The sequence below is a fragment of the Typha angustifolia genome, chromosome 13 (genome assembly GCF_048772165.1).
Source record: "Typha angustifolia cultivar Huaian chromosome 13, ASM4877216v1, whole genome shotgun sequence".
Taxonomy (NCBI): domain Eukaryota; kingdom Viridiplantae; phylum Streptophyta; class Magnoliopsida; order Poales; family Typhaceae; genus Typha; species Typha angustifolia.
The window spans coordinates 5112095-5125460 of NC_133251.1; the positions used below are offsets into that span (position 1 = coordinate 5112095).

The window sequence follows — 13366 nt, forward strand, 5'->3', positions numbered from 1 at the left end:
CCGATTTCAAAGCTCGTCACACGGCTTTCCTCCTTACCATGGAAGCTAAGATTTTCTTAACAGAGCCATCATACTCCTTGGCCAATTGCATGGCTAGTTGGACTACCATCCTCGGTTGTACCAAAACCTCCCCAAAGATGATTGCATTACGTTGTTTCTAGATATACCACAAGGTGGCAACTATGACCCCTTTAATAATGACTCCACGAGTCCTGTTGTCATGTAACACTTAGCCAATCCAGGCTCACCACATGCAATGATTCATGCAGACCGTCATGTAGCCCTTGCCACACATCCGAGCTGAATTTGTAATTAAAAAAATAGATGCCCACATGTCCTCCTCAACCCCATAGAGTGCCCACCCTTCACTGGCCCAACATGTTTGGCTTGCAAGTAGATTTGAATGGGGAGCCTCCATTCAAGCTTCTAGCAAAATGATTTCACCCTCGGTGCCATCAGGATGCACCAGAGCTCTACCCATCATTTGCGCACCCCATCCATCATTAGATCCAGGGTAGTGTACATTTATCCTGTCTTCGGTTCTCCCTTTGGGTGCGACCACCAAAGTTAGGTGTCGGCAGTGGTGGTGGCACCCAAAGAGAACGACGAGATGTCATAAGCTAGATTGTTGCCTTCCTTCTTAGTGAGCCTCTCTGAGCTCCACCTACTCCTATCCATTAGATTAGCTGCCATCAAGTCTTCGTCGAGGAGGGAAGGATGCATGGTGCGAGACTTCTTGCACTAAGGGAAAGTAGAGAACCACGGCACGATGGGTGCCTTAGTTGTGCAGCCATTCTCCATCAGCTTCCTACACCCAAGCTTTAGGATCATCAACATCCGGTTGAGAGCTCGCCATAGCTAGGAAACCCTCGGAGTCACTTTCACGGCCTAGGGGTCAAGTTCTCCATACTTAGCCGTCAAGATCCTCACCCAAGGGGAGTTGGACTGATTGAAAACCTTAAAGACCTACTTTCCTAATAAAGCAGATCTAGCCACCTTTAGCTTATGAATGGCCAATTGCCTCCGCCGACGGCTTAATGACATTGACCTAGCCTATCAAGTGTAACCCTTTGCCATGGCCATTATTTCAAAGGAACACCCTTGCCTTGCGCGAGATGGAGTCTAGCATTATGTTCGGAAGCCAAGTCAAGCCCATCCAGTAAGAGGGAATGGCCAACAGTGTGGCCTTCACTAAGGTAGCCCTCCTCATCATCGAGAGGAAGGTATGCTTCCATCTTGCCAACCGGTGCACCACCTTATCCACTAAGAGTTGGTGTTCCCTAACTTTAATCCTTTTGCCCGAGATAAGGATCCCCAAGTAATTGAAAGGCATAGAGGTCTTCTATAAATGCAACAACTCTCCAAGTTGGCTAGCAAGCTCTGGCCTGACCCGATCGCAAAGAAAGAGATTAAATTTGGCCATCTGGATCTTCTGATTTGTGACGAGTGACTTGTGCCATAATAAGGATATCCATAGAGAAGGTGTGAGAGTTGCACCTCCCCCACCCTAATGCCAATGAGCTCACCCAAGCTCATTTTTTGAATCAGAAGGTTTGAGAAGATCTATGAGACTAAAATGAAAATGTATGGCAATAGTGGATCCCTTTGCTAGAGTCTGTGGCTAGGTGAGATCCATTTTTATTGGGGCAACCATTGATTAGGAGAGCTAACCGAGGTGACATGATGAAGGCTCGCACACAAGCACACCACTATTCTGGGAAATCCATGTCTGAGATACTACGGTTAGCCATGAAAGCCATCTATTTTATCCCAACGAGCGTGGCCAGGAACGACTTTAGCCTCACCATGAGCACCTTAGCAATGATTTGTAAACCATGTTGCACATGGTAATAGGGTGGTAGTCTTTCACTTGCTGCAGTTGGTCTTTCTTGGGGATGAGCATGATGTATCACCCCACTAGGTGGGCAAGGACACTAAGGTAAAGAAGCTAATTGTCTTGTAGAGACTCCCCGATCATGGACCAGTACCTGATATAGATGTTGGCTTGGATGCCATCCGGCTCCGGAGCCTTCCCTCTCGACATGCTCCACAGGATTGCTTTCATCATGAGTGACTAGGGTAGTGAGAGTAATAGCATCTTTAGTCATGAGTACTAGGAGATTTGGCCATTGAGAATCTGCGAGGCTCGACCTAGCTTTTGACCCCCCACAACTGGTGGTAGAAACTCAAAAAGGCAGAGCTCACCTCGTCGAGGTCCTAGAATCAGGTTCTCTCCTCTTTCATTAACCCAGGTATGTAGTTATGTTGCCTGTGGATGGTGGCCATGAGATGGAAGAACCTTGTGTTCCTATCGCCCTCCTAGACTCATTTGAGCTAAGATCTTTGGAGCCATTTAATATTTATCTGCATGTTGATCATCGACTCATAGTTGTACAAGCACTTGAGGTTGAGGAGCCCTACCTCATCCGAGTTTTCCTACGCATTGAGGCACTCCAGCTGCTAGATGGATTGAATGGTCCTCACCAATTTGTCTTGTAGACAACTTATCACCTTATTTTTGCCACGCACGTAAAGCGCTAAGCAAGGTAGCCACCTTGTGCATGAATGCATGGAGCGGATTCCTACGTGCATTTTTCATCTAGACCTCGTTGACAACATGCTCATTGTTCTCGAGCTCGAGCTAGAATAGCTTGAACCAAAATGGTCGAGCCATTCTTATTAGGGAAAGCTGTAATGTAAAGAGAAGAGAGGAGTGGTTCGATGTAGCTCGGTCAAGGTGGATGATTTCATAATGTGGGTAGGCACTGAATTATCTCATGATAGCCATTGCCCAGTCGAGTTTTACCTATATATGTTGGTCTCCTTGATGGTTTACGTTAGGCCTCATTTACTTTAGGAATAAAGTCAGTTCGAAAATAGATATTTATTTTTGTTATTCCTAAAATGAGATATTTATTATAGGAATAACTATTCTTGTATTACTTGTATTCTAAAATAAAATTAATAATTAAATTTGATGTGATATAAAGTAAAAGAAAAGATAGAAAATATATATTTTATTTTTTATAAACCATGAATACTTTTAATTTGATATAAAGTAGGTTGATGGGATATATATTAAGAGTAAACTATTAATTAAGTTAATGTGTGGTATAATATATAATTTTGATGAATAATATTTATATTATATAGCTGTTATTTTAAAATTAAAAAAAAATTTCTGAAGTGAACTGGAGCTAAATAAAAAGTAAACCCTTTAAACAAAGGTCGACCGTCAACTTATCCCTTGTCCTTCAATCTGAGAAGAGCCTTAGAGATCCACCATTGGATCACTTACAAGGTGAGTGGGGCACACCAAATTGCTCCGACTAATTTCTACTTTCGTGACCCTTCTCCTCCGCGTGGCATGCTCTAACTTGATCCTCCCATGTAATCCACTTTGGTACCACTCATACACGGAATGATCAATGAAGCTCCTACGTGGGACTCGTCCATTGGCTGCACCAACTCTAAAAGGATAAGATAACAAGTGCTTCTCTCCCTACCCTATATTCTGCTTGCCACATCCAGCTCTTAATCCAGCTGAGAGCACCCACCAACTGTTCGACAGTAGACCTCAGTCGCACAACCAACCACCTCATCTTGTGAGAGAACTCGAGAGCTTATCTAGAAATGGCATCACTCACCACCATGATGGCTTCCTTCACGGCCGGTGCCGCCGTCGCTGACCGCCCATCGGTCAACCGCCGCCGCAGCCTTGTTATCGCCAAGGCTGCGTCGAAAGTCCAATGCGACGATGTCGACAATCGCGAACACGGTGGGAGCGGAGGCCGGCGTGCCGCCATGCTTGCCGTCGCGGCGGCTGCAGTGTCCACCATTGGGTCACTTCACGGTGTTGCTATCGCAGGGGAGGTGCCCAAGGCTGGGACACCAGAGGCTAAGAAGTTCTATGCTCCTGTGTGTGTGACCATGCCAACTGCAAAAGCTTGCCACAAGTGAGGGTCTTCCTGCATGGCTTAGGGGGATTGTAATATGCAGTACATATTTATCATAATATGGGCATTTTGAATGTAAGAAGCTAAGACTAGTATTGGCATCTAGTGTTCATCCAAAATTGCTTGATTAAATTGGTCGTCAATGCAAGTCTAGCATCTATCTGCTAATCAATCCACATTTTTGTTGTTGTTGTTGTTCTTGTTATTTATTCTTGGGGTTCTTTGCAAAACAATTCCTGAATCATCGTTCCTAATTGGAACAGGGAGAAATCTCTTGTTTAGCAGAACACCGCAGTGACTCTCTCCTGCATCCTAATTACCTAAGACGTTTGCTGAGGGTATGAAAGACAGATTTATAATCGTAAAAGTTATCTTGCTTCTGTACCTTTCTGATGGTGTGGGTAACCATTGTTTTCTTATTTAGTAGAATTTTTCTATATTTGTTTTCAATTTTTTTTTTGTTACAGAGAAATGTGAATCTAATGATCGTTTAGTTAAATATATGCGACCTGCATTCGAATATAAGATAAAACTTGTACAATATAAGTCATTTTAACCATCGGAGTATGATTTTATAGTATGATTTTATTGGCATCGTATTCCTAGTTGAATAATCTGCTTATTTTATGAAAGTTCTTGTAGTGTTGCAAAGATTTTATAAAAAAAAGTAATAATTTTGTGCCAAACATAAGCAAAATGGAGAGTTCTTTTGCATGTCAGAATATATTAATATCATTTGGATAATATTTTATACTCTATTTGAATAGAGAGAATAAGAGAAAATGACAAAGAGTAAATAAGAGAAGAAAAATAGAAAATAAATTATATTTTCTTTTTCATTCTCTCACTCCTCTTTTAAAGTAAATAAGAGGAGAGGGAATTCTTTTCTTTCTTTCTTATGCTTTCTCCTCTTTCCTTTATCCCACTTTCTCTTTCTCTCCAATTTTATATTATTCTCGCTATCCAAACGGTATCTCTACTTTCTTCCAGTGTAATTAGTGTGTAACGAAGCATTGCTTCCATCTTTCTTCTCCTCTTTCTTTTTTCTCTCTCACATTCTCTCCGTACAAAAAAATATAATATAAAGATAGTAGTATTCATCTGCACGCTTTTCCACTTTCAATACCACGCTGCCTCTCTCCCTTTCACTTCTCTCCAAGATCCACACACTCTTGCCATCATCAATGGCCGAACCCTCCTCCTCCTCCTCCTCCAATGGAGAAGAAATCAAAGAGGAAGAAGAAAACCCCAAATCCCCCCTTCTCCCTCGACCTCCTCATCCTCAACCCACCAATCTCACCAACCCTAACCGTAATTCCTCTCCTTCCAAAGCCTTCGCCTTCTGGGCCTACTTCACCGTCTCCGTCTCCCTCCTCTCCTTCCTCCTCTCCTCCCTCCGCTCCCATTTCCAGCCCAACAACAACGACCAGCTCTCTTGGTTCCTCTCCTTGCCCCAAGACCTCCTTCTCCACCACTCCCATGGCAAGCTCATCAAAGTCCACGTCTCCCCTTACCTTCCTCCGATCCAAGTCTTCGTTGTCGAACAGGGCCCACGAGACGCCGAAACCGTGTTCTTGGTCCCTGGTCTCGGTTGCAACTCTTACTCTTTTAGGAAAATGCTTCCTTCGCTCGCATCCCGTGGCGTTCGCGCTGTGGCCGTCGATCTCCCTGGCTCGGGTTTCTCCGACGCGATGGGGTTGGAGGGGAGTGGGAGGTGGGGTGGGGTTTTTGGTGGGTTATGGGATGTTTACAGTGAGATTAAGGAAAAGGGTCTCTTTTGGGCATTCGATCGGTTAGTTGAGACGGGACAGATGCCGTATGAAGAGATCGGGGTTAAAAGGCAGAGCTTTCCGCGAGATGGGTTGGCGGAGACGGGCCGTGTCATCAAGCAGGTTATTGACTCAATGGCATTGGCGCCGATCCATTTGGTAGTCCATGATTCGGCGTTGGGGCCTGGGGTGAACTATGTGTCGATGAATCCGGCGTCAGTGCGGAGCGTGACGTTTCTGGATTCTGCCGCAGAGTCCGCAGCATTCCCTTCCTGGATTCTTGGTGTGCCGTTGGTCGGGCAGATGATTTTGAGGTCGCGCTCTATGTTCACTGGGTTGATGAGGTTGTGTTGCTCGAGATCCATGGAGGATTCAGCTGCAGAGGCTTATAGGCTTCTTTTGAAGGGGAAGGATGGAAGGAAGGCTGTTGTTGCGGCTGGGAAGGGATTGAATTATAGCTTTAATTTGGGAGAGTGGATAGATTCAGAGGAAGCGAAGGATATGCCACTTCAGGTACTCTGGTCAAATTCGTGGTCGGATAGATGGATTGATGAAGGGCGGCGGTCTGCTTCTGCCATTTCACAGGCAAAATTTGCTTACCATTCAGGCGGGCGTTGGCCTCAGGTTAGTTGTGCATATTAGGTTGATAAGTTGGCAATTCAAGATAAAGATTGCACTGATTGTAGACATTTTGATATAAATTGTGATTAATTTGTTAGGTCAAATTAGTTTTATTTGTGGACTTTAAGGAATCATGATGCTTGGATAAAGAATAGATGAATTTGTCAAAATAATAGGTCTCACACATTCCAAACCACTAAAGAGAATAAAACAGAACAAACTCACACAGACATGTCTCTGTGGAACCTTTCAACTAAGGGAAACCAGGTAACACTCAGGTTGCCTAAGCAATATGCAGAATACACTCACTCCGATCTCATCTTAAGTAGGTCTTCCATTATCAAGGCCCAACCTTGTCTATGAACGAGCACATGGATTGACATTGCCTACAAAGCCGAAGAAACCTCATAAATGTAATAGGGAGTTTTTCTTTCACATGATGATCTGTGAGGTATGGCTGGCAGTATGGTGAAGAAAAGATGCTTGCAAGACCAGCATACAATAGTTACCCTTACAGAATCTGAGCATCAACAGTGGTGTCTATAGCAAAGACCTAATACAAGACATTCAAAAAATTTCTTCTTTCTTCCTGCATGTTCTCACAATCCATCCGCACGTCTTACTGCTCTATTATTTCTCCTTTCTTAACTTCATAGTCCATATTGCATCCTGCTGGTGGGTACATCTTTGCATGAGCAACTCCAATTATCCTCCTCAGGCTATTTATAGTAGTTCACTTACTAAATCAGGATCCTACCTTGAATAGAATTCTAAGTTGGATAGATAAGTGGATGTCTAATATTAGAGTCTCTGTCTCAATCTCTTTCTTATTTATAAGAAATAACAATTTAGGTAAAAAAAGATTCCTCCTTTTGAGTTGGCTAATATGAAGATTGATAAAATTGAATCAGTCTATTTAGATTTGCTCTGTAGTTCTTATCCGGCCTATAGATAAACTGGAATGGATTAGACCTCCATTTCTATAACCTGTCATGTTGCTTTGGTAGCCAGATCATCTTAATTGTAGAAATATTAGTAATTTGACAGCCTTGGTGTCTATTTGAGCTTCTCTTCTTACAAAAACTTTGAAAATTTATGGATTTAGTACCTCTCCTTTTGATATTGACTTGTCAACTGATGCTATCTCATTTTCCCATCTTTTTTATGATTTCTGTCTGATTCATGTGAGCAATAAATAGTTGAGAGTTTGCTATATTAGTGCTTCTTGATGGTTTTAGTAAATTGAGGTCATACAGAGAGGTCTCTAGATAAGCTTTGACAAAATGAATAGCCAAAGAACAATTCCCTATCATGTACTAAGATTCAAGTGCTAGCTTATGGGTGAATCTTTACTTCAGACAAATAAATCTTGAATTAGCTGTACATTTTCATTTTTATCCAGTCTAGTTCTTCCATACCAATGGCTACGGTCTCCACTAGAACCTCTTAAGAGGAAAGAAAAGTAGATGGTGGTTGAGTATCAGACAAGCAGTTTGTGATGCAAGGAGGAGGCTATCAAAGATGCTTGGTTAGATGACATAGTAACATGACATCACATAATGAGCTACTGTAAAAAGGTTAACCAATTTAGCAGGAGACACCATATTTTTAACTAAAGCATATGTTGATCAATCACTGTGCACATGTTCACTCCCTCGGTTCAAAACAATCACTGCTTAATCACTGATACTATAACAAGCTCGAATCTTGGAAGTTATGCTTAAGATTTGCTAATATTATTGGTAAGACACCGTGATGTGTTAGAATGACAATACGGGGCATGTACAACTGCAGAAAAGAAAGCCAACTAGTAGAGTACAGTGCAAACAGAACAAATAGTGTAAAAAGAAGAAGAAAAAAGGGTCACAACCTGACAGAGATTATTAATGATATTAAATGATTAGCCCAATTCAGCTGTACTATCTAATAGCGTAGAGTTTATCAGGTTTTCTTGCAGTGACGGTTGAGCCCTAATTTCTGTTTTTTAGATAGAGACCTACAAGTCTATATATTAGGTATTTATTCATAACAATGCACATAATTAGTTAGAGAGCCAAAGTTTTACATTCCTTTAGCTATCTTAAACTATTTTCTGTCTATCCTCACTGAGGAAAAGTTCATCACATGCCAATCTGAACTTGCTTGACTCTCCTATCGGCAACAGTTTTGGAATAGTAATCCTGTTTCAATGATCTTATCATAATTGAGCCGACCAACAATCTTTTCCTTGGAAGTCAAGCATAACTTCTTCTTTCATCCAATATATATATATATGAGAAAGGTCTGCATGGTTTGCTAATGTTGCTGGTGGTTTCAGGAGGACGCAGCAGAGGAGATAAGTGAAAGGATTGTCGAATTTGTAACTTCACTGCCAAAGTCCATCAGGCAGACAGAGAGCGAACCTCTTCCAGAGCACATCAAGAATATGTTTGAAGAAGCAGACCATGGTCATGGTCATGATCATGGCCATGGACATCCAGCAAGTTATACGAACATGTATGGCCTTGGTCAGGGATGGATGGGATGATTCCCCTTGAAGAGGGATCCGTTAGGGAGGTTAGTCAAAGGATTATGCCTTTAACAGCCTTGTAATATTTCACCATTCTACAAGTAGCTTATGTTCTCTATTTTCTTTTCAGCCTCTTTGTAAAACACTAGGAAGAGGACGAGCGAGGAGGAAGGCTATATTGAGCTTTTGAAACATTTTTCTTGGTTGGGAGGAAGCTCCAGTTTGTAATCCGTTCTTGTACGAGGTATTTTAGGCAACTGTCTGCAATCATCAGGTCAATCAAAATGCGATTCTTTGGAGATGCATCTTCATGGGTAGCAGCTTAAAGTAAACGCCTCTAGATTTACATATGTCTTGGTTTGAAATCATCATGTAAACGAATCAAGCTGCTTTCATATGCCATATGCGATAGCGTATATGGAAATATTTTTGGCAATTAATCGCTAAGAATAGGTCGTTGACAAAGCAAATGGTGGATAAAATTACCCTTTGTATGGTTAATCAAGCTTAGTGGATTCACAAATTATAGATTGCTTAGCAAATCTTCTATTATTCTGTGATGGTGTTAAAATGAGTAGCGCTGTCAAAAAAGGTCCATGGGCTCGGCAAAGCTAGCTCGCACGAGAGCTCGGTTCACTTAGGCTTGATCAAAAACCATCTTAGGAGGTGACTGCATCCAGTTTATTTTCACAAAAGCTCGCTAGTTCTTTCCTCATTCTTCATCAAGGTGATGTTACGGTTGTTCTCGAAAAAAATGATTGTTTGTCTAATTTGTTAATCTGGACAGAATTTAACATAGAACTTGTGAAAGCAATAGAGATTGATTCAACTATTGAAGTGATATAAGATTCGAATGTATTGTTCATTTGAAAGTTAAGAATCCAATGCAATTGAAATCTCGATTGGGATAATATATCATAAGTTATGAATGAAACAATGAGCAACTGTGTTATGAGGTGGTGGGATTAACGTGATTATGTGGTTAGGGTTATAGAAGATGATGATGACTATGTGGGTTAGTGCCTTGAACAATATAAGGTGAGAGAAGGGAGCTTCCAGGTATGACTGGTCGCTGAAGTGAGGAGGGAGAAGCAATAGAGGATTAATTTCGGTCGTAGACAAGAACTCGGGTTGGATACTAAGAGGGAGGAAGGACTTGGCTCAAGTTTAGATGCAAAATAAGTTCTAATAATCAACAATCTAAATACAGCTACTATTCCACATATTTGAACGCCCCTCAAATGCGTTTGAACAACTAAAAATAGGGCTCTGGATATGTGAATGTGAATCAAGCATTTGAACAACCAAAACCCGTACTCTGTATATGTAAACGCAAATCAGACATTTAAACGCCTTCCACTTGCGTTGGAACGCACTTGCCAGAAATCATCTTATTTTTCTAAAACAAAAGAAAAAATACAATTTGAATCGGTTTGATCATGTTCAATCTGTATCTAAATTAAGAATCACAAAAATTGATTAGGGCAAACTCATGCCCTTGGTTTACAGACATCGAAATAGCGAGCTCGAGTCTCTTCACCATCCTCTGGCCTCGTCTTCATCCACAGTTCATCGACATCATCTCTATCAAAATGAAAGTGGCGGCCCTCTTCTCTGGCCCCTTCCTCTTCTCCTTTCACCACCACATTTGAATGCCAATTTCAACCCAAAGATTAGCCCTTCTAGAAACAATGGTGCAACGAGTTCGTACATGAAGCTAGCCAAAGTCAAGACATTTAGGCTCATTTAGCTTGGGAGGAGGAGGTGAGCATAAGTAAGATAACGCTGACGACAATGGTGAGCATAGTTGTACTCCTCCCCTTCCTCTTTTACTATTGCCTATGGAACTTCTCGCATAAATTGGGTTGATCTATGCGAAAAAAGGGGTCAAACCATGCCGTTGAATAGCTTAGATATCTTAAGCCATCAAGGCCATTTAGTTTGTCTCCTCTTCTGCATCGCACGGTTCTTGTGGCCACCATTGTACCCTTCCTCCTCTTCTCTATGGAACAATACCTTAATTTCAAGTGAGTTCTCTTTTTTCACTGTTCCTTTGAGTTTTTTTTTCTTCTTAAATATTTTATTTTTTATATTGTTTTAGGAAATTATCAAATGGGTTTTGTTTTAATAAGTAACTAGTAGCTTGGCCCCCAAATCCTCCCACCCAGATCACCTATGTTGCCTCATCGATATCCGTTCACCTCATCCATATGTTCCACTCTTTCGTCTGCAAACCCAAATAAATCTTCACCCTTATCCTCAGCTGCGATGCGCACCACCTACCTTGAGAAGAACGTCTCTGACAACATCTGCCTTTCCCATTTGCCTCTTCTGCTCTCCCATCGAGTTGTTGACCCGAGCTTGAGCCTCATCAAGTTGGAGAAGAGTTGAGCTCGAACTGAAAAAATCCAGTAAACAAGCTAAGCTAAGCCCATTTTGCTTAAGCTAAGCCCATTTTGCTTAAGCTAAGCTCATTTATACCCGGAACCATATGTATTTTATGCTAACCTAACTAGCATGCCTAGCTGGTTGAAAAGCTCATGTGTTTGTGAATTATTTTTATGTATTTATATTTCTCGTTACGAAGAGTTACTTTGTTCCAAAGATATCTTCTAGGACGGTTTTTAAAGTTTTAATTTTTAAAGTGATTATTTTCAAGATTTAATTCATGACTCTAGATATATGCAAGGTGCAAATCTATTTAATATACTAATTGACCCCCTCATGGCCTCATAATCGAAAAGTTAATTCATATATATTTCAATAAATTAACTATAATGACCTTTAATTTTAATTAAAAATGATGCCTTTAGGTGGTTCTGTTGCAATATCACTATAAAATGGTATTGGATCATTGTAAACAAGGGTAGGTTAGTCAAGAATAAAACAAAAATACAATGAAAACTTGTAGAATAAGGTAAATTCTAAAAGAAATATTATAATTTTTAATACTAGAACAAAATAGCTAATGACAGTATAAGCTATTATATTTTTTAGTTGAATACTAATATAAGGTATAATAATTATATTTAATATGACATAAAGTTGGTATTAAAATACCGGAGATAGTGAATTTGTATTGGGAATTAGTGATGTTTATGTTTTATACTAAATGATAAAAATACTTTTGATTTGATGTAAAGTAGTATTATTATTATTATTATTATTATAAATTTCAAATTTATAATATTTTTTATTATCAATGGGGACTTAAAATGCTCTATACATTCAAAAATCTCTATATATCCGCACTTAGACAAATGTGTGGTAGTACGAATATATAGTTATGTAATGCGTGGCAATGTGGACATATGACTATGTAATAAGTGACAATGCAGATATATATTCATGTAGTGCATAACAGTGCGGACATATAGTGATGTAGTGTGTGATAGTGCGAATATCGGACGCAACTATGTAATGCTTGGTAGCATGGATATATAGTTATGCAGTGCTTGGCAGTGTGTTGCATTGTAGACTTATGAATAAAAAGAGAGAGGAGAGAGAAAAAGGAATCTCAATTATAATTGAGTAGTGTAACTAAGTGATGTCTAATCTATGAACAATATAGTAATTATAGGTTATTATTAATTATTTTTTAAATATTTTATGAAAAAAGATGAGAAAAAATAATGAATTAATATATTAAGGAGAAGCTAAGTTTTTTATTTACTATCCCAGGATAAAGAAGATTTATTTTGAACTAAAACTATTACTATTCCGCATGTGAACAAGGCTAAGAGTTTTACAAATATAATTGAAAAGGAGGAGCAATTTGCAAATATATTGGAATGTGGATTCCTTCTCGGCATAAGGTACAACGTAGGACATGACTTGATTGAAGAAAGGACACTAAAGTGACTCCTTAAATATGATTTTTCAATTTTGTACTTTCCGTTATTCAGTGAATCCTTAACGACTCCTTAAATAATTCCTACCTATTTTCTTCTTTCATCTTTTATTTTATGTTGCTGCTAATTCTTCTCCTTAATTTTCATCTTTTTCTTCTAATGTTCTTTTTTCTATCTCTTAATCTTTTCTTTTTTTTATATACATAAGTTTCTAATTATTTTTTAATTAATAAAATAAGAGATGAATTAGAGATAGTTTAAACTGTGAATTTTTATCAGAATTTTATATTTAAACTATGAATTTCGTGCATAAACTATGAATTCTTCATTCCGCTGTAAATATATTTCGAATCTGAAAAAACTTCGAATAAAAGAGTTCTAGATCATGACGTCATATATTTTATCCAATTAGTTTCATAATTTTTGGACTTTAAATGATTAGCTTGTGAATATTTTTTCAAAGCTGTGCATAATTGAAATTTCGTAGCTTAAGTACGCAATTTGTAGTTAAACTACGAAATTCTAATTTTGCGTAATTTTAGTAAAATATTCAGAAGGTATGCATCTTACATCAAAAAAAAATATGAAACTAATTGGATAAAATTTGTGACATCATGATCTAAAACTTTTGTATTTGGAATTTCTTCATATTTGAAATTT

The 13366-nt window shown here is 39.4% G+C and overlaps 2 protein-coding genes across 2 annotated transcripts; both read left to right on the forward strand.

Annotated features, from left to right (window-relative positions):
- The first annotated feature begins 3633 nt into the window (after positions 1 to 3633).
- LOC140772811 (photosystem II 5 kDa protein, chloroplastic) lies at positions 3634 to 3960 on the forward strand. The gene has a single exon (XM_073115004.1). The coding sequence runs from the start codon at positions 3634 to 3636 to the stop codon at positions 3958 to 3960; it is 327 nt and encodes a 108-aa protein (XP_072971105.1).
- LOC140773950 (protein AUXIN RESPONSE 4) lies at positions 3961 to 9383 on the forward strand. The gene is made up of 3 exons (XM_073116745.1): positions 3961 to 6349; positions 8664 to 8902; positions 8986 to 9383. Exons 1-2 carry the CDS (start codon positions 5141 to 5143, stop codon positions 8871 to 8873), a joined length of 1419 nt encoding a protein of 472 aa, XP_072972846.1. The 5' UTR covers positions 3961 to 5140; the 3' UTR covers positions 8874 to 8902; positions 8986 to 9383.
- Positions 9384 to 13366: the final 3983 nt, after the last annotated feature.

Coding starts and splice junctions, on each gene's coding strand:
- LOC140772811 (XM_073115004.1), top strand. CDS start 3,634: ATGGCATCACTCACCACCATGATGGCTTCCTTCACGGCCGGTGCCGCC.
- LOC140773950 (XM_073116745.1), top strand. CDS start 5,141: ATGGCCGAACCCTCCTCCTCCTCCTCCTCCAATGGAGAAGAAATCAAA. Junction 6,350..8,663: donor CAGGCGGGCGTTGGCCTCAG/GTTAGTTGTGCA, acceptor TGGTGGTTTCAG/GAGGACGCAGCAGAGGAGAT.